Genomic DNA, 26195 nt, shown 5'->3' on the forward strand with positions numbered 1-26195 from the left:
ATACCACATTTAAAAACAAAACAAAACAACATCCCCCCCCCCCCAATTTCATAACTGGGCATGATGGCACCTACCGGCAGTAGCCTCAGTAGTCTGGAGGCTGAAGCAGGAGGATCAAGAATTTAAAGCCAGTTGGACTTTATAATGAGAGCAGCCTCAAAAAACAAAAACAAAAACAAAAAAACAAAAAAACAAACAAACAAATAAGTAAAATAAACAAAAACCCTAACTCAAATCTCACTAGGTTTTCAGCTTTCGTAGAGTAAGTGGGATGATTTCAAAGTCATCCATGCTTGGGCTGTGGCTGTGACTGTGACTGGGGTGGGGCTGGAGCTCAAGTCGGAGGTCTTGCCTGCCACATAGAAGGCCTTTACTTAGGTCTCATCTCCAGACCTTGAGAAGCAAACAAATACACACCCATTCCCAAGTAAAGAAAGCAAAACCCCAGTGCTGTATTTCTGTATGCAGAGTTCTGAGACCAACCTCAAAACAAATTCCACCATGCAAAAGGCTAAATGCAAGCCAGACTTTCAGGTTCTCTGATTCCAGGACAGCATTTTCTCCAATAAGGGTTTCCTTTTGTTTGCTTTTTGTTAATTTATTTTTACAATGCTGGAATGGAACCTGGGGCCTTCACACTTGTGTGTAAGAGTCCCATCCCTTCCTGGAAGGCTTTGGAACAGGGTCTTTCTGAATTGTCCAGGTTGGCCTTGAACTTGCTCTGTAGCCTAGGCTGAACTTGAATTTCAATCCTTATGCCTTAGCCTTTGCAGGAGTTGGGATAACAGGCTTGCTGCCACAAGGTCTGGCTTAAAAACCTTTCCCTCATATGAATAAGAGCGCTTCCTACTTTATTAAAATTACAAGGAGCAACAATTTGCTGTATCTTTGTGTTTCAGTAATAGAAACTAGGATGAATAGAGGAAATGTTTCAGGCTAAATGCAGGGCTGGAATGATGGCTCAGTGGTTAAGAGCGTCGTCTTGGACAGGGGAATGCAGCACCAGCACTAGCCCCCATTCTGCTGTGCCCCTGGCTCCCAGCAGCCTGCCTCTAAACACCACAGCAGGGTCAGCACTAGTGGCTGCTTTCCAGCAAACAAATAAAAATTGTCTAAAAGAAGGCACTTTCTATTTCTTTCTTCTTTTTTTTTCTTTTTCTAAAAAAAGACAGAAGTACTACAAATATTCAATGAACAGCTAAGGCTATGAAGTAAAAACATTTTTTAAAAATTACATTTAGCTAAAAAAGGAATGGCTTCATGTTATAAAACCATTTTAATCAATTTTTTTTTCGGAAAATTATAATTATAAACTAAATTTGGCTACAATTTCCCTAGACACATAAGGTGCTTTAGCACAGAAGTCCAGCATATATTGCTGTTAAGTTCACAAAAGTACCTTTGAGAGTCGAGGAACTGTTGTTGGAAAATCAGAATGCCCGAGCTGACCAAAGGTGTTACTGCCCCAGGAGTAGACCTGCCAAAAACAACAGGCGCACAGGTGAGATTGTGCATTTGATTCTGCATGTAAACGCCCAACCTTTCTAAGACTACACCTATAATGTTCACACTCATGTTCTATACTTTAAAATAACAGATACTAGCTGGACACAGAGGCTTACACCTGAAATCCCCACACTCTGGAGGATGAGGTGGGAAAAGCTCCTAGTCTGAGCTAAACTGTCAGTGTGTGGCCAGCCTGGGCTACAAACCGAGAGCCTGTCTCATTCCATTTCAACAGGAGGAGGAGGAGGAAGAAGAGGAGGAGGAGGAGGAGGAGGAGGAGGAGGAGGAAGAGGAGGAGGAGGAGGAGAAAGCAGAAATGAAACCTGGCATGGCAGTACAAGCATGTAATCACAGCACAGTCAGGAGGCTGAGACAGGGGGATCTCGGGTTTGAAGCCAGTCTACCTGCACAGGATCCCCACAAGATTAGGTCTGCCAATACCCTGCTGTGGATTAGAGAGGGGTCATGGTCCCACAGACAGCTTGTCTTCGGTGATGTAGCACCTTAAGGAACATGTGTTCCTGTAACAACCTACTGAACCTCCAGATGTACACACATGTTGGGAAGAGGGAGGGGACAAGTAGGGAGTGAGAACAATACAGTCCGTACACTGAAAATGTCCTGAGACCCACTGTTATGTAGAATGTGTTAATAAAACAGAAAACAAAACATAGATCTACATATTAAGGAAATTATCACTGCTTCTTTAGTCCAGGCAATTCTGCCTCAGTGTCCCAGGTACTGACATTGAAGGCACTGCATCATCATGCCCAGCTCAATCAGCATTTTTGTGATAGTTCATACCTCAAAGTCCAGCACTCAAGAGGCTGAGTCAGAAGCCAACCTGAGCTGCAGGTCAGATTCCATTTCAAAAACAAACAAAAATACACCACAATTTTTACTAACTACATAAAACAGCATTGTGGGTATGCCTTCACTACCTAATTACTGGATTATTATCAGGTTAATAATTCTAAATGATACTGTAAACCCTTCAACAAGGTCAGTAAGATGGCTCAAATCAGGAGAAGTGTTGGACATGGTGATCCTGGCAGCAGGAGTTCCATCCCCAGACCAAGTAAAGGAGGAGAGAACCAACCCATAGTTCTTCTCTGACTTCCCCATGTGCTGTAGCATGGGCAAAGCCACAGACCCTACAGATATCCACATATCATACACATACACTCTCACATCATACACAGACACCCCAACATCATACACAAGCACCTACACATACATCATACAGACACCCCTTAATCACAGACATCCTCACACACATCATATATAGACACCCCCATATCATACACAAGCACCCCACTGGCCTTTCTCTATCCCTCCCTCCTCCCACCCCACCTTTCTCTAAGCCTTCATTGTAACAAAGGATGGCCTGGGATCCTGACCCTACTCCAGATGTCCTGAGTGCTGGGATGACAAGCATGTGTCACCAGGCCTGGTTCATGTGCTGGGGATGGAACCAAGGGCCCCGTATGTGCTAAGCAAGCTCTCTGCCAACAGAGCTATAGCCCCAGCCTGGATGAATCCTCGCAGAAAGGTTCTCCTCTCCTCACTTAGAAACGGAAATACCGCCATGTGAAACCTAAGATCTCAAAGGAGACAGGCGGGGCTGCCTGAAGACAGTCACTCAGAGACAGTGGTACACCTGACTGGGATAGCCACCCGTCAATACAAGAGCCGCACTCCAGAGTCTGCCCTTACCTGAGATTTTGCAGTGAGTGCAAGAGAGTGGGAACCGGCTGCCTCCAGGTGGATCACCTCTTTACCATCCAGACACTTGACACACAATGGCTGAAGCCTTGAAGGAAACAAACACATGCACACACACAAAGTCAACATCTTTTCAGCATGAATCAAGGCCCTTCAAATTACAGTCAGTGCTGTTAAATAAAAATAAAATGTCAAAAGTAACGAGGATATGATCAAACTACTTCTAAACATTACACCTAATTTTCATTAGTTTTAAGCGTTGTCTAGCCTCACTAATTAACCCCTGCAATTCAGAATCTATTAAGAAAGCTGAGCTGGAAGTGATGCCTAAATCCCAGCACCTGGAGACAGGAGGCTCACTGCCTCAAGCCTGGTCTAGGCCACATATACAACCTTATCTCAAATAAAAGAGAGAAATGTAATGACTGTAGAACTACCCATGACTCAGTAGAACAGGAAGCCCGACAGGGAGAAGTAAGACACCTTTTTATTTTCCTTCCCTGCACTCCGCTAGGAGACATGTCAGCCCACCACTGTAGACAGTCTATTTCCTCACCTTCCAGCTTCAGAACTCAAGCATGTTAACAGTCTGAGAATGCATACTAAACAGAATGATAACCTTCTCGATGTACATACAGTTTAATGCTTTCGTGGCAGTTATTTTAAAGAGCGTTGCTACATCTTTTGGGGTCAGAAACCCATGCTCCTTTTCCTAAGTTAAAATGTAACTATTCAAACATTTCAGTGAAATACCATCTTATCCCTAACACCGTTTTTCTGCATTCTAAGATGAACATGCACCAAAACGGACATGGACAAGTATACATGAATACTCTAGTCCTTTATTGGTTTGTTATTATTTGTTTTGAGACAGGGTCTCTCTATGTAGTCCTAGCTGGCATGTAACTCATTATGTAGACCAGACTGGCCTCAGACTCACGTAGACCCGCTTGCCTCTCTCGAGTGCTAAGATTAAAGGTGCGCGCCACCATGCTCAGCCTCCAGCCCTGTACTCCTAGGCACCAAGGACTAAGGTGACAGCTTTTTATCAGCGCTAAGGTGCACAGTGACTGTCCTGTTGGAGAAGATGGGTGTGTGGAGACCTCAGGAAAGGCTTATTGCCTAAGCTGATCCCCATCAGTAACCACTGGTGGCACTCACCTGGGCAGGACGTCGCCATGCCCCAGCTGCCCTTCCTTGCCTTTCCCCCAGGTCCACACCTCTGTCCTCAGGGAAGGCAGGAGGGCATCTGCTTCTCCACTGTATGTGGGAGTCAGAACCACTGTCCGGGTTTTCACCCTTGCAGCCTTTCTTAGGAGCCTGGGGGAAACTGCAAACAGACAAGAAAGGAGGGGGGGGAGACGCTTTAACATTCTGAGGACACGTGCGCACCAACGCGGTGCTTGTAAAACACTTTTCAGCTTCTCTGCAGAGGAGTGCTTTGCTGCTCAAATGAGCTTGGGAAATGCTCCCTACTACTCTGCATCCTGCCTCTCTCTCCCCCTGCACATCTCGTTAGTCTGCAGAAAATGCTCGTGAGACCTGCAATCAGAAGCCTGTTGAAATGTGTAATCTGTCACACTGTCACGTGTTTGGCTGCAGACCCCTTCTCTATGGAACCCTTATCAGCACCCTAGAGAACTTACATTCTAAGGAACATGATAAGGAAATGGGTGTGGTGGCTCAGGCCTGTATTACCCCATGAGGGGAGAGGTCTGCTGAGAGTCTGAGGCCAGCCTGGACTAGAGTTCAAGGCCAGCCAGGGCTACAGTGTAAGTAAGACCCTGTCTCAAGAAAACGAACAAAAAACAAAAACAGAAGATACTAAAAATAAAAATATGACAGGGTTGACAAATACCTTTCCTATTTCAAAACATAGTTAAATGCTAATACTTTCTAAGCCAAGTTTTAATTTCAAATATATGTCAAACAACTGTAATAAAGAATTAATTTTAAGACATAAAATTTTAAGCTTCTATGAAACTTTAAAAATCGTTATAGGGGCTGGTGAGATGGCTCAGCAGCTAAGAGCACTGGTTACCCTCCCTGAGGACCCAGGTTCAATTCCCAGTACCCACATGGTGGCTTACATAGTATAATTCCAGTTCCAGACAATCTGACACCCTCTTCTGGCCTCCCTGGGCACAAGACATGCTCATGATTGTGCGAAAACATACATGCAAGCAAAACACTCGTACACAGAAAATAATTTATAAACAAAAAATCCTTTACATATTTTGGATGACTATATAGGTTAATGGGGTTTTTTTGCTTGTTTGTTTTTTCTGGTTGGCTTATTTTGCTTGGAGATCGGGTCTCACTATGTAGCCTGGCTCTCCTATAATTCAGCATGTAGACCTGTCTGTCCTCAAATTCAGAAGTCTGCTTGCCTCTGCTTCCAGAGTCCTGGGATTAGAGGTGTGGGTCACTATGCCTTGCGAGGGTAATGTTTTATTAAATTAGTCTTTTGAAAGAAAGTTACCAGCTTTTATGATGTTGAAATCAAGGCATAAAATGAAGCAAATCTTATACATCAGTTTGGTAGTAGGACAAACTTTAAATAACTGAAGTTATAGTCTATGACTATTTCTGAAGCAGAGAAACAGGTAGCTTTCTTTTTAGTAAACCACCATTACAGAAACCTCGGGATCTGGATATGCCGGCATTGAGCGTCAGGAGAGCTAACTTGCTAGAGCACAGCATGTGATGATGGGAGCACCTGTGAGTCTCCAGAGGTCAGCCCGCCCATGCCTTACCCTGTGACAACAGTCCTGGGAGGGAGAGTCTTCGACTGCCCCCTTCCGCCTCTTCCTCTCTGATATCCACGAGACTGGAGCTCTTCTTGCCTTGCATTGACTCCTGCTTCACCTGCTCTCCTCTGAGATCTTTCAGACTTTCCGGGCCTGTGGGAGCACTGCCCGCCTGGGCTCCTGTCTCACCGGGGGAAGGGCTATAAAAGTTCATGACTTTCTTGAGAGACAAGGCCCCAGCTTCGTATGTGGCAGCCACTCTCACGCCGACAGCAGAAGCACAGGAGACCACCAGACTGTTGAGGGCTGAGGTGCTTGTGGTTGGTGGGCTATGAAGGTCAGGGACGGTTTCTGCTACAGGAAGCTACACACACACACACACACACACACACAGTTTATGAAACACTAAGTATTAACATGCAGTCAATAGGGGTCAATGCTCATGGCTAGCTGCATAGAAAATCTAAAACAGACCCTGTCTGTAACCTTAGCATGAAGGATGTTGCACTGGGCTACATACACCACTCATCTTCAATCTCAAACTATCCCCTCCCGGCTCTAGACTTAACACAGTCTATGGAAATGGCACTTAAAATACAGGTCTTTACCTAAAGTTCTTCCTCTTGCCTGGGTGTCAGGTTTTTTAGTGGCAAGTTAAAATGCTCTCTAGCTGCTTTATAAAACCAAGCTTGGGAAAAGGAGAGAGAGGCACAGAAGGTATGAGAGGCCCTGTTCGCAGCCCCTGGGAGGCTGAGGCAAGAGGTGCTCAAGGTCAAAGCCGGCACGGCTTCACAGTGAGCCTCTGTCTCAAAAACTAAATAGACAGAAAAAAGAAAAACTTTGGATTTAATACAAAGTGCCCTGGTAGAGGGCTGGGAAAACTCCAATCTATTACTTGAGTACTTTGAGGAAAATCTATACTGATTGCGTGCTGCTAAGGAACAGAAGAAGAAATAAGATTTTAAGAAAAGGAGGCGTTTTCTCAAACATTTTCTAATGAAAATTTAGATATAGGATTTAGAGGAGAAAGTGTTAAGCCTCTGACCTGCCATCCCTCACACTACATTTTCAGGCTGACTTATTGTTGAGTTACCTCCCATGACACAGGAGCTGGGCATGCTACAACCTTTGTTCTGGCTACCACAGAGGATGAAAGTGACAGGTTAATAATTAAATCCACAGAGCTTGTGTTTGTAGCATGCTTCATAGGAATATTAAAAAGTTCAACAAAAATATCCAGTACCAATGAAAAGGAGATTGAAATATTAAATACCACTGTTTACTAAAAGGGAAAAAAATAATTAAATATACCCAATAACACAAAAATATCTTTTGATATAAGCATAGTTACACTGAAAAATTATTTCTTCTTATGGGAGCTGAGGGCTGGAAAGATGGCTCAGTGGTTAAGAGTACTTGCTGCTCTTGCAGAGGACCCAGATTCAGTTCCCAGCACCCATGCCAGGCGGCTCACAACCACATGTAACTCCAGTTTCCAGGTATTCAACACCCACATACCCACATGCAGACATATACCCACATATAATTGAAAATAATAAAATAAGCAGAGCAGTAGTGGCGCATGCCTTTAATCTCAGCACTCAGGAAGCAGAGACAGGAGGATCTCTGTGAGTTCGAGGCCAGCCTAGTCTACAAAGTGAGATCCAGGACAGCCTCCAAAGCTACAGGGAAACCCTGTCTCGAAAAACCAAAAACCAAACAAACAAAAACAAAAACAAACAAATTAATAATAATAATAATTGTTTTTAAAAATTGATTATTACACTCAAAGATCCCAAAGATATGTACATTGTTCCTTAATCTGTCCTACATTCAGAACCAAACCCAGCAAAGCATGGTTGCAGATTTGCAGGCCAGCCTGGGCTACACAGTGAGATGCTATCTCAAAAACAACAACAAAAACCAATTAGAAATAACACTGGCTTCTGATTTCCTTGAAGTAATTCCCAGTGCCTAGCACAGTATCTGGCATACAGTGGGTACTCAATATAGTTTGTCAAATTACACATTAAATTTAGAAGTTACTTCTTTGCAAACAGGCAAACAGTCCGCAGAGGTTTGGAAACTGCATCCAGTTAAAGACAAGCACTTTGCTGACTTAGTTCTCATGACTAGTTGTCCAGTATAATACGGGGATTTCTACCCTGTTTATGACGGCTCCTAACAGTGCACGATAGTATTCCCGAGGGACTCCCTCGGGATCTCGTGGGGCTCTCACCATTAGAGGAAGGCAGAGAACACGGCCCCAAATCTTAAGCCCCTCTCTACTGTCTAGACATGGATGGATGGATCGATGGGTACTTTGAAATTCTTTTCGGTGCTGAAAGCCTCAAGCATGCTGGGTAAGTGCTCTACCACTGAGCTACATTCTCGCTATGTATTGTAGTTAAAGTAATGAAAAACTAGTTACTAGTCATTTTGATTCCAGACATAACTTTAGAATGCATAGTCAACCTGCAATAAAGAACAGCATATGAAATTTCACTGTTGGATGTAAGGCCAAAATGTTATTTACAAAGATGAAGCTAAATTCAGTAGGAGCACACACTCTCAAAACCAACATACATGGTAAAAACTTCAGCCAGGCGGTGGCGGCACACGCCTTTAATCCCAGCACTCGGAAGGCAGAGCCAGGCGGATCTCTGTGAGTCCAAGGACAGCCTGGGCTACAGAGAGAGATCCAGGACAGGCACCAAAACTACACAGAGAAACCCTGTCACAACCCCCCCCCCCAAAAAAAAACTTCAAACATTTACCAAGATAAGTTCAAAGGAAAATGCAATTTCTTTTGTTTTGTTTTCTTTTTTGATAGTGGCAATTTGAGAGCCAAATGAGCTGTATCATCAAGCTTTTATATTTAATGGAGGAATGACTTCTAGAAGGACAGACTTTTTTCTCTGCTGTGTTTGTTTTTGAGACAAGTTCTCTACAGCCTGTAGTGGCCTCAAACTTGAGATCCAGCAAAGTCAATGTTTTTATAAACATGTATAGTCTAAGAATTTTCTACAAACATTCGTGATAAATTAATGCTGCTTTGTTTGGATTTTTGTAATACTTTTTTTTATAAACAGCCTCTTCTTAATTGGGAAAAAAAAAGTCAAATACCACCGAGTTCAGAGCATATGTGTGAAGCAGGACTATCTCTACAATCATCCCACTTCTCACTCGGCAGGCAGCGTAGACGTGAGAATAAAGAGCCGCAAGCTCTTGTGACTTTAAGACCCCGAGTTAAAAAGATATCAGACAACAGTTCCCACGTGATTAGGTGGATGTGATTAGGTGGGTCTGTCGCCCTGCCCCCCACAACCCCTTTTGGCACGAAGCAAGTCAAAAGGTAATCCCAGAGAAAACCAGAAAGTGTCCTTGTGGAACAATGTGTTTCCAACAGCAATGTCACCCATTTCATATTCTCTTTAAATGAGAATACTTTAAATAAGATAAAAAGTATTTCCCCACTGCCAATTAGGCTCAGTAAGACCCAGTCATAACTGAAAACAAACAAACAAAAAATAACAAATCTAAAACATAATGTAAAGCCTTGAAGTTTCTTTTCTCTCTTCTTGTTTCTTTTTTTTTTTTTTATGAGACTGTTAACTGTAGCCCTGACTAGCTTGATACTATGTAGCATAGGCTAGCCTCAAAATCACAGCAATCCTCCTGCCGTGGCCTCCTGAATGTTGAGATTACAGGCATGCACCACCACGTCTAGAAACTGTTGTTACTCATCTGCCTTCCTCTAAACAGTCTGCAATCTGGTGACCTCCCTAGACAGAGGGAAAGAGTTGCAGAACTCTGAAGAGAGCACCAATGCAGTCCAGAAGCAGCTCTGTGAGGCCATGGTTACACCAGGTACAGTTCTTCTGGGGACTACCAAAATGTGATGGCTCAGCCGGAGGGCTACACACAACAAGAACATAAACATGCAGCTCTGGGTCACTGCTAAAGCAAGCCCAGCATGACATCTTTCAACATTGCGAAGGCTCCAATAAAGAGCCATTCTGATTTAACTCAGGCGCCTCCCTCTTTAGGCCTGGCAAGCCAGAATTACAGCAGCCTGGGGGGAGGGGGGGGGATAAAAATGTCTGCCAAGATTCAGGACTTTAGTTCCTAAAGAAACACAAACCCTTTAACTGCAAGGAAAGCTTCATGTCATAACTGTAGCAGCTACCTGGACCTGGGGTGGCTTTTCTCCATGCTCCTGGTTCTCCCTCACCGGGTGCTCTGACAGCTTCTGCAGGTAGGCAGTTACTGCCTGGGTGTCTTTGGGGTATGAGGGCGCTGTTCTGGCTGAAGACACTTCCGCTGTCCCCTCGATGTTCTGCTGAGAGGAAATGACAGCATTGCCACTTGTGGTCCGAACGTTTCCCACATTCAGTTCAGCTTCTCCCGAAGTGTTCTCAAATACCTCCCCCTGCCCGTCCGGCGTCTCCGTCTCTGTGTGAGGGCTGGGGGCCATGCTGACATGGTCTTCTGCTTGGGACTCAGACAGTGTCACACCTAAAGGGCAGCAGTGGCTGTCTGATATTATCACGTGGTCCTCTTTGTCCGTCATGGTGATGAGCAGCTGGCTGCACTGGTTGCATCTCTCCGGGACTGGCTTGTGATCCTGCAGGGGGAGGCACTGTACAAGTGCCAGGCTGTGGAACGCACCACAGGCAACCTGGAGCACCACCCGGCCGGCAAGGTGCTCCACCTTTTGCGGCTTTGTCACTGGGAAGGTGGTGGTGATGAGACCCAGCTGACAGCCCGTGCCCCATGCCCAGATCTCTCTGCTGATGGACAATGCCAGTGTGTGTTCCTCGCCACATGCCAACTGCAGAATCCTAACCGCTAACGAGGGGCTGGCCTCCGAGTCGGAGATGCTGACCGGACTGGGCTCCGGCACGGACCGCTGGTTAGCCACTGCGCACTGGCCAGCGGCGTTCTCTCCCCACATGTACACAGCCCCACTTTCTGTCACCGCTCCACTGTGGAAGCTCCCCGCTGCCACTGCAACAACACGATGCCCAACCAAGGCACTTTCTAGAAGAGGGCTGCTTGGACAAATTTCTGCTGATTCGCTTTTCCAGGGCAGGGTCCCAAAGCTGTAGACCTCACCATCTAAGGTTCGAAAGAGAAAGAGGTTAGTGAACTCACTGGACACTTCATCAGCAAAAGCCTTCAGAAGCATGTCGTAGTAAGGAGTTGGAAAAGGGCAGAGCCTTCCTGCTCTTCCCATCTTTTGGCATTATGGATGGTAGTGAGTGTAGTAGGGAGCCATTCCAGCTTTGACCTGGAAGTTCCAACCCCCACTGAGGCGTAGGTCATGGTCACGCCTACAAGGCGGGGCTGAGAGAGGACGCTGAAGACCCAAGTTTCCGGTGGAGAACACCATCAGACTGTGACACACCTTTCCCAGACTCTGTAAACTATCCCTTCATTTGTAAGTTACCCCACAAAATAAACCTCCCTTCTAACTACGGGGAGTGGCCTCAATAATTTCACCAATAGCTGGCGCTCACCAGTAAGTGAGAATACAAGATATTCTATTAACACTATTTAACCAGCCACTTTTTTTTTTCTTCTTTTTTTTTGGTTTTTAGAGACAGGGTTTCTCTGTGTAGCTTTGCGCCTTTTCCTGGAACTCACTCTGTAGACCAGGCTAGCCTCGAACTCACAGAGATCTGCCTGGCTCTGCCCCCCCCCAGTGCTGGGATTAAAGGCGTGTGCCACCACCGCCCGGCCTATAACCAGCCACTATTAACAGCCAGCATTGTAAGACACTAAAAAGCAGCCAGCAAGCACTGAACCAAAATTACACCGTGTGCCATCTCCTCACCTGGAAAACACAACTCTAGACCATGGCACATACCATGAGATCAAAGTTTTCTCTTTTCTTTTTTTGCTAGAGATTGAACCCAGGACTTTTCATGCTAAGCGTGTACTCTACCATTGAGCTCCATATATCCCCAGAGGAGATGAATCTGCATTCTTTATGTAACTTGGACACTTAATAACATGGTATTGCTTAAACATGAGAACAAGAGAAGCTTTCCCTCAACAACTATCACAGCTTTTGTGAGACAGGGTCTCCCTCTGCAACCTAGACTGGCTTGGAACTAACCATGCAGCCCTGGCTAGCATCAACCTCATGGCAATCCTCCTGTTTCAGCCTGCTAAATCAGCTACCACACTTAGCTACAAGTCTAGATTATTTTTCTATTAAATATATTATTATTGGTGTGTATGTGAGATGTGGGGAGGCTCATTCCAGAACCCAAGGGGTTGCTTCTCTCCTATCTCATGTAGAGCAGGGAGACCAAACTCAGGTCATCAGGCTTGGGTGCCAAGTGCCTTTCCCTACTGAGCCATCTCACAGCCTAACTCTAGATTTTAAAGGTACCGTGTTCCAAATCTCTTTCTGTTTTCGAGAAAGGGTTTCTCTATGTAACAATCCTGGCTGTCCTGGAACTCGCTTTGTAGACCAGGCTGGCCTTGAACTCACTGAGATCCACCTGCCTCTGCCTCCCAAGTGCTGGGATTAAAGGCATGTGCCACCACCACCTGGCATTTCCATATATCTTTCTAAAAGGTTTTCAGCTATTTAATTAACATATTCCAAATATCTTATTTTAACAAAGGCTAGTTCTATAGCTCAGTGTTAGAGTTTTTGCTTGGCATACATGAGGTCCCAGGTTCAATCCGCAGTACTGCTAAAAGGAGAAAGACAAAGACCACCAAATTCTCCCGTACATTCTTGAGAATTATACATTTTGAGATCCATAGTATAGATATTAAACTTGTAGTTCACATTTTTCAAGTAAGCATTTACTAAAATCTTAATATAACATGTAACATAATAAAAGCAATACAATAACCCACGAGAAAGAATTCACATGCTCATGTTTATTTCATAACACCCCTAAATCCAGGTTTAAGCTGTTTCCTAGAGTTTTCTTCTCTTAGCTCCCACAATGAGAATGTAAAACATTATTTATAACAGAAATTTACAATTAGACATAGTGGAAATCTTGACCCAAATCGACCTTTCTATGACTAGGCTGGTAAGCTGGCATCAAGGTCTCAGTGATCTACTTTAGATGCTTGGAGCTGCCTTTCCCCACCATGGGGCACTGTGCTGAGACTCCGTGGCCCACGGTTACGGGCAGGAGAGGAAGGCTCTATCGAGACGGAGTTCAGCTGGGATTCTGCACTCACCTCCTTGCTCATCACGTGAGTGGTGGTCTGAGGTAATGGTTACGTGGGAATTCTTGGGTAATAAGCCCAGCTCTCACTGGCATTACTGTTCTGCAAAAACAGTCTATGTAGGTTACTTATGTGTTGACTATTATAAAATTTAAGAACTACAATTCTCCCTTTTATTCAAGTTAATAGAATGTCTTAAATTCACAAATAAATGTGGTGGGGTTTTTGGTAAAGAGAGTTGAGATATAATTTGAGAACAAGGGTACAAGTTGCAGCGAAGCCCAGAAAGGGCCTGCAGTGGTCAGGAAGCCTCTCCTGACCCAACACAGGCATGAGCAGGGCCTCTGACATGCATACCTTCAGTCAGAAGAACTCCATGCTTCACCCCCAGGGCTGCCTGAAGGACTGTCTTTCCTCCCCAGCCTGGCAACCTCTCTGGTGTTAGAGCAAAGGATCCTGCCTGCCAGACATGGACCAGGCCTCTTTCTTTGGATCCTTCTGCCTCTGTTGAGCTACAAACATTGAAAAAGAAAAACATCATAACAGTTATCCCCACAACTCAAAGCTGTTCCCTCCTCCCTCAATAATTCTCCAGACACTACTTTCCTTCTGTAGGTCTGTGTATGTACTGGGGAAGTGGGGCTATGAATCCGAGCTTGTACCTTCTACCAGCACACATGCAGGGATGGCTGGGTCACGTGGTTTAATCAGCATTTGCTTTACACTTTGGTTATGTATGACACCCGGGCCAAGATAATACAACTAAGCTAGGAGATAATCTAAACCCACAAATTACTGGCCTCTACACAATAAATAAGGCCTGAGACATTTTTATGTTTAATGGTTTGGCAGCACAAAATTTCTAATTTGATGAGAGAGGAAATGAAATCTTTCACTTTATGTTGACTTTGAATCTGTTTTTTACACTTGCTGATGGTGCTGGGGACTGAACCTGGGGCCTTGCATTTAACAGGCAAGCACTATATAACTGAGCTCTATCCTCAGCCCACTGCTATTTAAAGATGTTAAATATTATTATGTATATCTGGCATATACTTGAACATAGAAAGAGAGTACAATAATGTGTTAATTCTATACATCTATGTATGTTAATGGTCAGGGTAACCATCATATTCCTCACTTTAAATATAAATTATTTCTTTGTATTTGGGGCATTCAAAATCCTCTTGACAAGCTACATGGGACTACACAGAACTGAGTGTGGTGGCGCTCAGCTGCAATCCCAGGCCTCAGGAGATTGGGGACAAGCCTTCTAAGTTGAAAAGCAGTCTGAGCTAAATGTCAGCTACAGAGTGAGGCTCAAAAAAAAAAAAGAGAGAAATCATTCCTACCTATTGTTCACCTTACAGTCTGACCAAATGTTCTAAGGTACTCTTCCCATACAAAGGCACCCAGTATACATTAACCACCCATTCTCCCATGTTCTAACAACTGCTATTCTGTCCTCTAGTCTTAAGAGATCGATCAGCTTTCCACCTTCCATACATAAGTGACAAGAGGTGGTATGTATCTTTCTATGCCTGACTTCCTTTAGCAAATGCCTACGCACATGGCCACAAAGGACAAGATTTCATTCTTCGTTATGGCTGAATACAGGCCACTGACAGTACACACCACTGTTTGTTTAGCCCATCAGTGGACACCTAAGCTGATGCCATAGCTTGCCTACTATCCGAGGAGAAGATATTTCTTTTCAGGATATGGATGTCCTTCCCTTTGGATGCATGCCCCACAGTGAGATGGCTGGATTGTGTGGCAACTCAACTGGAGGGCAGGGGTTTATAGGGGTTTGCTTTTTGAAACAGGGCCTCACCACTGTGTAGCCAGGCTCACTTCTAACTCTCACACCTCAAGCCTTAACCTCTCATGTGCTGGGATAACAAATGTATACCACCATATTTGCCTATTTCAAGTTTTTTGGGGAAACCTCTATTATTTTCTATTTTTTAAGACTTTTTTAAGAATCAAATTTGTAACTGACAACAGTCTTTTATACTTTCCTTATACTGTTAAGAGGGAATCCCCCTGCCTCCTGAAACAGGGTCTCACTGTATAACAGCCCTAGCTGTCCTGGAACTCACTCTATAGACCAGGCTGGCCCTGAACTCACAGAGATCTACTTGCCTCTGCCTCCTGAGTGCTAGGACTAATGATGTATGCCAGCACACCCAGCTACACTCTTCTACTTTAGTGGAAACTACATTTTTTAAAATATCTCTAATTTTTGCTAAACAATATTTCCTTCAACCAAATTAGGCTTAACAATCTATAGAAGGAAAGCCACAATTTAACCTTCTTTTTAAATATCTTCTGTGAGTAGTTTTCTTTCTTTCTTTCTTTCTTTTTTTTTTTTTTAAAGATTTATTTATTATGTATACAGAAGAGGGAGCCAGATCTTATTACAGATGGTTGTGAGCCACCATGTGGTTGCTGGGAATTGAACTCAGGACCTCTGGAAGAGCAGTCGGTGCTCTTAACCTCTGAGCCGTCTCTCCAGCCCTTGGTTGTTTTTTGTTGTTGTTGTTGTTTTTTGTTTGTTTGTTTTTTTGAGACAGGGTTTCTCTGTGTAGCTTTGTACCTTTCCTGGAACTTGCTTTGTAGACCAGGCTGGCCTCAAACTCATAGAGATCCGCCTGCCTCTGCCTCCTGAGTGCTGGGATTGATTAAAGGCGTGCGCCACCAACGTCCTGCATGTGAGTAGTTTTCTAAGGAAAGACTGAAACAAAACTGATTGTACAAAAGAATGTCCATAAGAGTTGTAAGATAATGAAGACCCTTTATAAGCATAAGAAACTAACAAAGCTTTTCTCTAATCACCTTTATTCAAATGATTTTGTCTCTTTACCTACCAATTACAAATGCAATCATGTGCTCCCACTTAAAACCACTGAGAAGAAAATCAAACTCAACAGTACTAAACTATGTGGATTTGTCTGCAGGGGAGAAGAAAAAGATTTTACCTTTTCTTCTTTGAGTCCATCGGTCAGGAGGAACACTCCATCACCAAATCATTCCCTTCGCAAAAGTTCTATCAAGACCTAAATAGAAAATACTGTTTAGGACACACCAAAACACTAAATAGGAATCACAGAGTAGTGGGAGAATATTTGAGTACTCTGCCTTCATCCCTTCAAAAGGAGAGTGGGAGGAGGACGGGCCTCTAACAAGTGTCTGCTCACTGAGTAATAAATATTCAGAGAAACTATTCCAACTATTTCAGAGCCTGCCTACTCAAAGTCAAATATCAAGTCTGAGCCTGCCCATTGAGCTTATAAAACGCCTGCTGACCATCAAATGTAATGTCAAAGAAGAAAAAAGGAAGCTTGCAAGAAGCTGAACTCTTTCAGGCAACAGATTTTTCAGTTTTTTAAAAATTATTATAAAGGAGGTAATTCAATCTGCAAATCAATGCATTCAGTACAAAAATTACATACAGATTGTGGTAGTCTGAATGAGAAGCGCCCCCACCCCATCTATTTGAATGCTTGGTCCCCAGTTGGTGGAACTGTTTGGGAAGGATGAGGAGGTGTGGCCTTGCTGGACCATTCCCAGTGCACTCTCTGCCTGTTTGCAGTCCCAAGTTCTCGGCTGTTGCTGCTACTTTCCCTTTGCTCTGTCATGGTGAATTCTAGCCCCCCTTAATACTATGGGGTTAAACACTTTCTTTTATAAATCACCATAGTCGTGGTGTTTTATCACAGCAATAGAAATGTAACTAATACACATATTAAGGTTACTTTTTAAGTACTTCTAGGACATGTAAAAATTTAAATTCCAACTGGGAAAGATTTTTTTTTTTTAAATCTCAGTAATATATCACATCCAACTCATTTCAACTTCAGTAATGAACAAAAAATTGTTAATTATCAAATTACTTTGTGTGTTTAATTAAAATACAACATTTTTCATTTATTGGAACTTATGTGGTTATTTCCCCAAATCAATCTCAATTCAAAACTAGCATGCTTCAAACCTGACAAGGCTAGAAGAAATCTGGATTTGAAATGAGAGGTTTCTAGGTCCAGCCCTTGCCATTTGATTGGGACAGTCTAGGCGTATTAGTATGGCAGAAGTCCTTCACGCTAACCAGTCACCAGCTCGGAGTCCCTGGAACGTTACTTGTGGCCCAGAACGCTAACTGGAGGAGGCACTGTCTGCCGGGCCCCTGTGCCATAAACCAAGTGCTCACCAGAGCTCGGTGCGCCGTCTTTCCAAAACAGCTGCCCACGGGCCTGGAAGGCTGGACACTTAAAAGTTCAAAGCCAAGCTGGGCGTTGTGGCACACTTCTGTGATCCTAGCACTTAAGAGGGTGGAGCTAGATTATCCTGAGTTCAAGGCCAGCCTGGGCTACACGAACAGGACCTCAATAAATAAATAATTAATTAATAATAAACAAAGAAAAGTTCCAGGTTAACTAGGTACACAACAAGACCTTGTCTCAAAATATAGCAACAAAAACAGTCAATGGAAGAGCTAAATAAAGACTAATGTACAAAAATAATGAGCCATTAGTTTAAAAAAATCGATGTTTAAAAAAAAAGAAGGAAAACAAGCAAAGAAAATGTTGAATTAATTTCTATTTAAAAATTCATGTTTTTAAAGGCACCAAAACTCAAAAAATACAAGCAATGAAGCCCTATTTCTGTGGGCCTTATAATACTGGGACGGAATATACAATTTTCTGCAGAAGGTATGGCATGGTCACTGCTCGGCAAACAACCCACACTGGCAAGGCCACCTCAGACCATCTGTTTATTCCAGACTGCCTGGAGTTCTCACTACTTCCCATCTGTGTATCCGGAGGAAATTACCTTCTACTTTGTAAGAGCTTAATTTAGAATGGGTTTGGATCCTCAAAGTTGGAGGAAAGGTACTGTGTAAACAGAAGGCAAATCTAAATACACATAATGCTATTTGATAAACAGAACTATTATTACCTGCTAACTCTGTTGGTGACCATGATGTGCAATGAAACGCTGGAGCCAGAACATACTCTGTGCTCCTCTGTAGAGATCAAGGAGGGTACTTCTGATTACAACACCACCTAGCAGGAGCCGGAGAACCCTTCTAGGGGCCACATCTCATTTCCTGAAGTAAATCCATCACATCAAAACTGGATTTTGTCCTGTTGCCTGACAACCAAAAGGCTACCTGGGCTGCAATAGTGAGTCCCAGTCTAGCCTGAGCTATGGTATAAGAAGCTGTCTCAAAAAAGAAGGGGTTAAAAAAAGGTAAAAATATTAAAAAAAAAAAAAAAATGGAGGCTGGTGAGGTGGCTCTGCAGTTAAGGAGGAGTGCTGCTCTTCCACAGGAAATTCAAGGCTATCCTCAGCTACCAAGAGTGTGAGGATAGCCTGGGTTACAAGTGACCCTCTCTCTCCCTCAAAAGGGCAGGGGGAGAAAACTATTTTATAGACATTTTACTTTATTAATACTGTTGTAGAAACATTTCCCTCAACTCCCCAAGTACTAATTATAGGTGTGCACCCCCACACTGGGCTTTCATTTACAATAGCTTTAAGACATTTTATGCTTTTCAGGAAGACATGTCTGCCTAAAACTCAAATAGAACAATGAAAAAAAAGAGAATACTGGGGGCTGGAAAGATGGCTCAGAGGTTAAGATCATTGTCTGTTCTTCCAGAGGTCATGAGTTCAATTCCCAGCACCCACACAGTGGCTCACAACCATCTATAATGAGATCTGATGCCCTCTTATGGAATGCAGGCATATATGCAGATGGAACACTGTATACATAATAAATACTACGAGAGAGAGAGAGAGAGAGAGAGAGAGAGAGAGAGAAAGAGAGAGAATACAGCAGGAGAATACTGTGGTCCAAAGCTCACACACTGAGGGACGTTGGTATTTACCAACTCCATTAACACCTCTCCTCAATTATGAATTAACACAGAAAAAAGAGGTAAGCCAAAAAAAAAAAAAAAAAAAGGTTTTTAACAGCACCTTTCACCTTTCTTCCACTGACCTGCGTCCTGTATTACCTAACTGATAAAGACGCTGTCTAAACAGTTCTCACGTGAAGTCAGAGACTGTGCAGTCCACTTCCCGTCAAGGCCTTTCCACACACCAACAGAATCTCCATAACACAGGCCACCTAGCCTCTAGTGGTTCCACCTGTTAAGTTCCAGGCGCCAAAGGCCAAAGAGGCTCGCTTGAGAGTACACCACTCTGCAAGCTATTAATTATCTCCTCCAAGGAAGAGGACTCAAGCCCCAGATGGCCATTAAAATAAGAGCAGACCTTGGTTCTTACCAAAGGGAAGCCACTTTTAGATCCCACTGGAGACACACCTTCCTGTGAGGGAAAAACGAGCTGTGTGTAGTTAAAGATGCTGTTCTAATATCAGGATCTGGGAATGCCCTAAAAAGAATAGGGCCCCATGTCCTGATCATTGCTAAAAAGAGCTACAAGCCCCGTATGGTGTGGTACATGCCTATAATCCCACAATTTGGGAGGCTAAGACAGGAGGATTGCTTTGAGTTTGAGCCTATCTTAGGGAATAATGGAGATTGTCTTTAAAAAGAAGAGCAATGAACCATCTGTATTTCCAATAATATCAGAACCAGAAATCCCAAGTCCGAAGCTCTGAAAGTTTCTCTCACAGCAAAAGTCCAATCTGACCTGATTCAGTCAACTGTAAAAGCCGACCGGAAACAACGAGGGATTTGTTACTTTGTCCCTCTAGGGCAAATACAGCCCTGCCCCTCCTGCTGCAGAAATATCAATATGATTAGAGGCTGGCACAGACCCCAGGGGAGGTGCCACATGATACACAGTTTACACACCTGTTCAGGAGAGAAAAATCTCAGCTTCAAAAACATATGTCTAACAGATCCATGTAAGGGGCTTGGAACCTGTATTCTATGTTTATAGTGTGTCTCCCAACTTTTAACTTCTTACAGGCTTCATTCTGCTTCTTCAGTGTGCTTGCTTCTTATTTGGGGTGGAGAGGAGAAGGTGGGCAGATGAAGACTTACATGTTGTCCCGACCAGCTTCAAACTCTTGAGCTCAAGTGATCCCTACAGCCAAGGGCCCACTGTACTCTCTTAGGTCTTTCTAACATGATAGCTTTCTACAGGGAAGACAGTATCCTTAAGACATTAAGGAAGCTAACGTGTTCTCTCTCCCCTGACCTTCCTTCTGTTTTTCAGACAGTCTCACCATGTAGCCTTAGCTGGCCTAGAACTGAGAGTGTAGTCCAGGCTAGCCTCACATCTGCAGTAGCAATTCTTGTCTCTGCCCAGCGAGTACTGAGAGTACAAGAATGTGCTACCACACCATGCTACTCCTCTCTTCACACTGGTTTCCAATGGGTCTTTGGGAACGGGAATATAATTCAGAAGTAGAACACTTGTCTGACAAGTCTGAGGCCATGGGTGTGATTCCCAAACCCTGCAAAGGGTGTTTTGATTAAAATAATAGCAATGGCTGGGCATGGTCAGGAGGTGGATCTCTGTGAGTTCAAGGCAGCCTGGTCTACAGAGATAGTTCCAGGTCTCCGGGGTTAAAAAAAAAAAAAAAGACACAAGAAAACAAGCAAATAATATATATTAACAGTAATTAAGTTACAAAAGTAATGATAATTAGTGATTAAAACTCAACAGGACCAGCAAGACAGCTCAGTGGGTAAACTTGTCACCAAACCTGACGACCTGAGTTCAATTCCTGGGACCCACAGGTGAAAAGAAAGCTGGTTCCCAAGAGTTGTCCTCTGACCTCCATATGCTCAGCGTGAGCACACCCACACACAAAGAAGTGAGTAACAAACATATGTAACCTAATTTTTAAAAATGATTACACATTAAGATAGGAAGGTGAACTGGGTAAGGTAAACACACACTCCTTTAATCCCAGCACATAGAAGGCAAAGACAGGCAGATCCAAAGTCAAGACCAGCCACAGCTATAGCAAGTTCCAGGCCGCCCTGGGCTACACGGGACTCTTGACCTTGTTTAAAAAAAAAAAAAAAAAAAATTACAACCAGAAACAGGAAAGCAATAAAACAATGGAGCAAAGTGTATCACAAACTATGAAAGGAATTTACAGATTACTTAGTGGCATTAGTGGCTTGAATACAAAATTACTAGACTTTCAAGTAGCCATCCACGGTTTGTTTCTTTTTATGTCTACACAAGTAGGTGAAGTTGGACAGAACTTCACTCAGTAGTCCAGGTCACCATGAACTCTGCAATCTTCCTACCTCAACCTTGTAAATCCCGAGATCACATGTATGAGCCACTATACCTGACTAGTGTTTTCCTTCTGAAGTCTGAGTCAGTTACAATTTGTTATAATCTAACAAACCAGAGTTCACACCGTGGATACAGTACTAATTATTTAAGAGAATCTGGTGTGTTACAACAGGTAAAATATTAAAAAATTGTTTGTTCCTGGACTCTAGGTCATTATGTTGACATGTGGACTAAGGCATGCACTTCTTGCCACTGACACCTTTACCAAGCATGCAAGGCTGAGGACAGCTCACCTTCAAGAACTGACATGCTAATCAACTGGAACTGTCCCGGCCACTTCAAATGTGAACCATCTTGAACTAGAGTAAGGGAACTGGGTAAATTAATGCAGTTAGTGAATCCAGCAGCCTAGCTTAGAAAGCTACTTATTACTTCTAATTTTGTGCTAATGGGATAATTAATGCCTTTACTAAGTCTTGCCTCATCCTGGAGGTCAGAAAGCATAACTTTTTTATGCCTGTATCCACACTAACCACTACAAATAAGCTGACTGTATTTAAAGGAGATCCTAAGAAGACACAGCCTTTGATCTGAAGTTGCAGGGAGTTGTCCCAATACTCAGTTTTGTCTTTTTCCCCCTTTTCCAAACTTTTTAAACATTCACTCATTCATTCATTCATTCATTCATTCATTCATTTATTGTGTGTGTGTGCACGCACTCGCAGATGGAGATCAGAGGACAAATTTTGGAAGTCAGTTCTCCGCCCACGTATGGGTCAAGGGGACTGAACAAATGTGGTCAAGCTTGGTTCCTTTCCCCTCGGAGCCCCTCCCTACAGCCAACTCTTCCTGCAGAGGTTTGCAGTTTTAAGCCAGATCTAACAAAACCTCTCTGAGAAGTAACAGTTTTAAAATTTGGTTTTTCCAAAATTAGTAAAAGTCCCAGGAAATATTTTATATTGCCATGGCAATAAGAGGCATAAGTTGCTGCAGTGTCTGGGAATTTGATATGTTAACTGTTAGACCTATAATATCTCAGGATAATGCATTTACTAACTAATGTAACCAATTCAAAAGAAAGTGCTCATGACCTCATGACCATATAAAATTTCCGTAGCTTCCTAAGTCAGTCTATATCCAAATTCCTTTCAGGGCCCTGTGGAGGAATTTGCTCCCGGTACTTTAAGAGTTCAGGATGGGTTTCTGTTTGACTTTGCCAAGAATCCCTAGCGTTCTGCCTCCTCTGTAGCCTTTCCACAGGACTCACGCCTCCTTTCCTCACACAGAAAGCACTTCCCAGGACATGGGTCTGTTTCCCCTCCACAGGACAGCTCCGCAGACCTGCTGCCCTGGCCCATCCCTGTCTTCCTGCAGGGAGACAGGAGCTGCTTCCGATTCTACTGCTCTGAAGCCACAAAGTAAAAAAGTATAAATTTAAAAGATGTAAAGTGCAGTTTCACAAACGGTCTTAGCCATACATAAAAATAAACATCAAACCTATGTCCTCACCACCTGGTTTTTAGCAGATGATAACATATTTCAAATTTGCTTCACTCCACAGCCCAGGGTGACCTTGAACTCACAATTCTGTTTCAGCCTCCCAGGTATGTGCCACTACCCAGTTAGCTCCTTTTCACAGTAGTAGTAGGTTACACATGAAGCTGAGGGCAGTTACCCACCACCTCTAACAATACAGCTCATGTTCAAGCATACCGTTATGTACTCTCATTAGCTATATACAGAAGTAAACAATGCCACCGTCCTCGAACTAAACTTAAACATATCTTACTGTATGTAAACACCCTTTGGCATGTGCTTCTTCCACTCAATAGAATGTCCTTACGGTAAGTATAGACCTAGTTAACTCACGGTTTTCTTAGGGGATAAGTACACTCAACTGCATGGATAAACCTATTGGTGTGCAGTCAGACTGTGCTACTTCATCACTATTTTAGAGTTCTGTCCTCATTCTTGGTACGGGATTGTTCGGAAAGCTGCCACCCATTTAAGTTGAGCAATTGGCTCAGTAATATTTAGATGGTAGAAGAAAAAAATAATACTGGAGTGAACATTACCCAGACGCCATCATTCAGTCAGCGCCACAACCAACATCTTAACACAGGGGTCATGTACACAAGGAACTCCGGATGATCCAGAAGAAAATATTTGTAAATAATACTTGATAATCAAGAGGAAGAGGAGTTGGTCAATTTGTGGACATAAAGAGACTAAAGCTAATCTTCTCTCTATGTATAACTCACTGGCAGCAAAATGAACTGCTAAAAATCCCATCTTTGACTTGGAAGGTTGAAAAAACAACCTGTATCTTCTTCAGACTTAAAAGAATTATGTAATCACTCGAGAAAGTTCTCAATAACCCACTGATGCAGCTGTTTCTCGGCCAGGCATGGTGCTGCATGCTCGAAGTCCTACAGCATGGAAGGTTGAGGCAAGAAGATCATGAGTCTAGGCCAGCCTGGACTACAGAGCAAAAACCAAACCAAAATCGAACAAAAGGCATAAGCTTACCACACCACCATCATCACAAATCGGAGGAATCGGGGTCCAGACAGGAAAATGAGTGCAGTAACAAAAGAACAATCTCATGTTTTGTTGCGTCTTATTTGTATAGTGCTGCTTACCAAGACTTTCTTAAGGCCTGACAGTAAAAGCTGCCACTTTTTTATTACTAAAAAATAAAAATTAAAAATAAAAAGAATTGTTTGGTAATTAACGGGAAAGAGAAGTTTAAAACAAAAAAACAAACAAACAAAACCTCCTAATAATAGAAAGGCCAGGCTGAGGAGATTGTTCACTAGGTAACATGCTGGCTCACAGGCCTGAGCAGCCGTTTAGATCCCTACCATCCATGTAAAAACCAGGTCAGCAGCCTGCGTCTGTAACCCCAGCTCTGGGGAGGTATGGTGGGAGAAACAGCATGCCATGGGAACAGGAGCTGACTGGCTAGCTGGTCTAGCTGAAATAGCGAGCCCCAGAGTCAACGAGGGACCCTACCGCACAGCGCGTAAGTAAGTAAAGGGAAGAGGGATGGCAGAAGACAGCAGATGGTGGCCTTTAGCCTCTGTACGTGTGGTAACACGCACACGCACACACAGATCCAAGCCAGGTGCGGTGCATATCTACGATCCCAACACTTGGAGTGGAGACGGGAGGATCAAGACTTCAATACATGGGGCTAGCGCATGCCTTTGAGGCGGATCTCTGAGTTCAAGGCCAGCCTGCTCTACGGAGTGAGTTCTAGGACAGGCACCAAAGCTACAAAGAAACTCTGTCTCAAAAAACAAAAAGAAAAAAAAAAATCCATGAGGCCAATAAAGACTGCCAGGAGGGAGGGAGGGGAGGGAAAGAGAAGATGCTACCAAGAAGGAAAATCTGTCTTTAGTACGGTCGGAATCTGTGATAAACGTACTTCTGCAAAAGTTCTGAATGGAGCCACGGTCTAGAAGTCATGCAAGTGCTCAAAGCCCCTCCTCCCAGTGACAGGAAGAGTTCAGATGCTATCAGAGCAGCTGGGGACATCTCGGCTGTCAGCACCTCCCTCCCTCCCTCCTTGTTCAACCCAGTCTCATATTAACAGTTACATTTGGGGATTAGGTAAACCAATTAAGAATGCTTGATTGCTTATACAGTTTGACGTCTCAAGTAATGACTTCTTGTCTTCCAAATTCCTATTGAAAAATGGTCCTCGGATCTCCAGGACTTCATGAGTCCCTGAGATCATGCAGGCAGAGACCAAGCACCCTTGGCATCCACAACCCTGCTCAGTATTAAGAAACACTAGAAAGCTGGGCAGTGGTGGTGCACGCCTTTAATCCCAGCACTTGGAAGGCAGAGGCAGGCGGATCTCTGTGAGTTCGAGGCCAGCCTGGACTACAGAGCGAGTTCCGGGACAGGCTCCCAAGCTACAGTGAAGGTGAGAATGCCACTTAGCTGGCAGAGTGCTTGCCTAGCACGGTGGGAGGAGAGACTCTGTCAGGTTGTCTCCTGAGCTCCACGTGCACAGGCAAACACAAGCATACACCATCAATAAATGTAATTTTAAAAATGGTTAAAGCATGTCTCTAGATATCCTCCGGCCTGCAGAAAGGATTCTTCTCACTTTTATATTCCAAACTACTAACCTACACCATGCACCATAAACCACTTTATAATCTCATTTACCAAAGAAAAGTTCTTTAAATAAATATATGGAAATGTATTTACTTAATTAAAAATATTCTTCCTTTTTTTTTTTTTTTAATGTGGAACAGGGAAGTTGAGGCAGTCTTTTAGAGCCCCAGGCTAGCCTCAAAGGGCTATATAACTAAGGACGACCTTGAACTCCTGCCTCTCCTGCCTCTATGCTGAGATTATAGGCATGCTTGAGTTAATGTTTTACACCCTTTGAATAATGTAACTTCAAAAGCCAACAACACACACACACACACACACACACACACACGACACTTAAGCACAACCCTCTTGAAGTCTTTAGGTTTGTTTTTTCATTTGACATGGGGATCTTACTCTGTAGCTGAACTCAGGCTTGGCTAGACCTATGTCACCCACTTGAAATCTCCCTGTTCAGTCTCTGGAGTCAGCAAGCAAGCATCACCATGTGGCCAGCTGAGAAGCCGTTGTCTTTTTTTCTTCCTTGCTTTGTCTCTGTCTTTCTCTCTCTCTCTCTCTCTCTCTCTCTCTTTTTTTTTTTTTTTTGGTGGGGGAGCAGGGTTTTGTTATGTAGCTCTGGTTGTCCTACAACTCACCATGTAG

The 26195-nt window shown here is 43.5% G+C and overlaps 1 protein-coding gene across 7 annotated transcripts in view; it reads right to left on the reverse strand.

Annotated features, from left to right (window-relative positions):
• Als2 (alsin Rho guanine nucleotide exchange factor ALS2) overlaps window positions 1-26195 on the reverse strand; it is a 69464-nt gene that overhangs the window by 39244 nt on the left and 4025 nt on the right. For all 7 annotated transcript variants that reach the window (XM_036172977.1, XM_036172978.1, XM_036172972.1 and 4 more), the window contains 7 exons: window positions 16169-16246; window positions 13545-13699; window positions 10171-11102; window positions 5988-6345; window positions 4393-4561; window positions 3223-3319; window positions 1400-1477 (listed from right to left, as the gene is read on the reverse strand). In XM_036172977.1, the coding sequence (XP_036028870.1) occupies window positions 1400-1477; window positions 3223-3319; window positions 4393-4561; window positions 5988-6345; window positions 10171-11102; window positions 13545-13699; window positions 16169-16188 (1809 nt within the window). In that variant the 5' untranslated portion in view covers window positions 16189-16246. The remainder of the gene's footprint in view (window positions 1-1399; window positions 1478-3222; window positions 3320-4392; window positions 4562-5987; window positions 6346-10170; window positions 11103-13544; window positions 13700-16168; window positions 16247-26195) is intronic.

This window comes from Onychomys torridus, chromosome 23 (genome assembly GCF_903995425.1).
Source record: "Onychomys torridus chromosome 23, mOncTor1.1, whole genome shotgun sequence".
Lineage (NCBI taxonomy): Eukaryota > Metazoa > Chordata > Mammalia > Rodentia > Cricetidae > Onychomys > Onychomys torridus.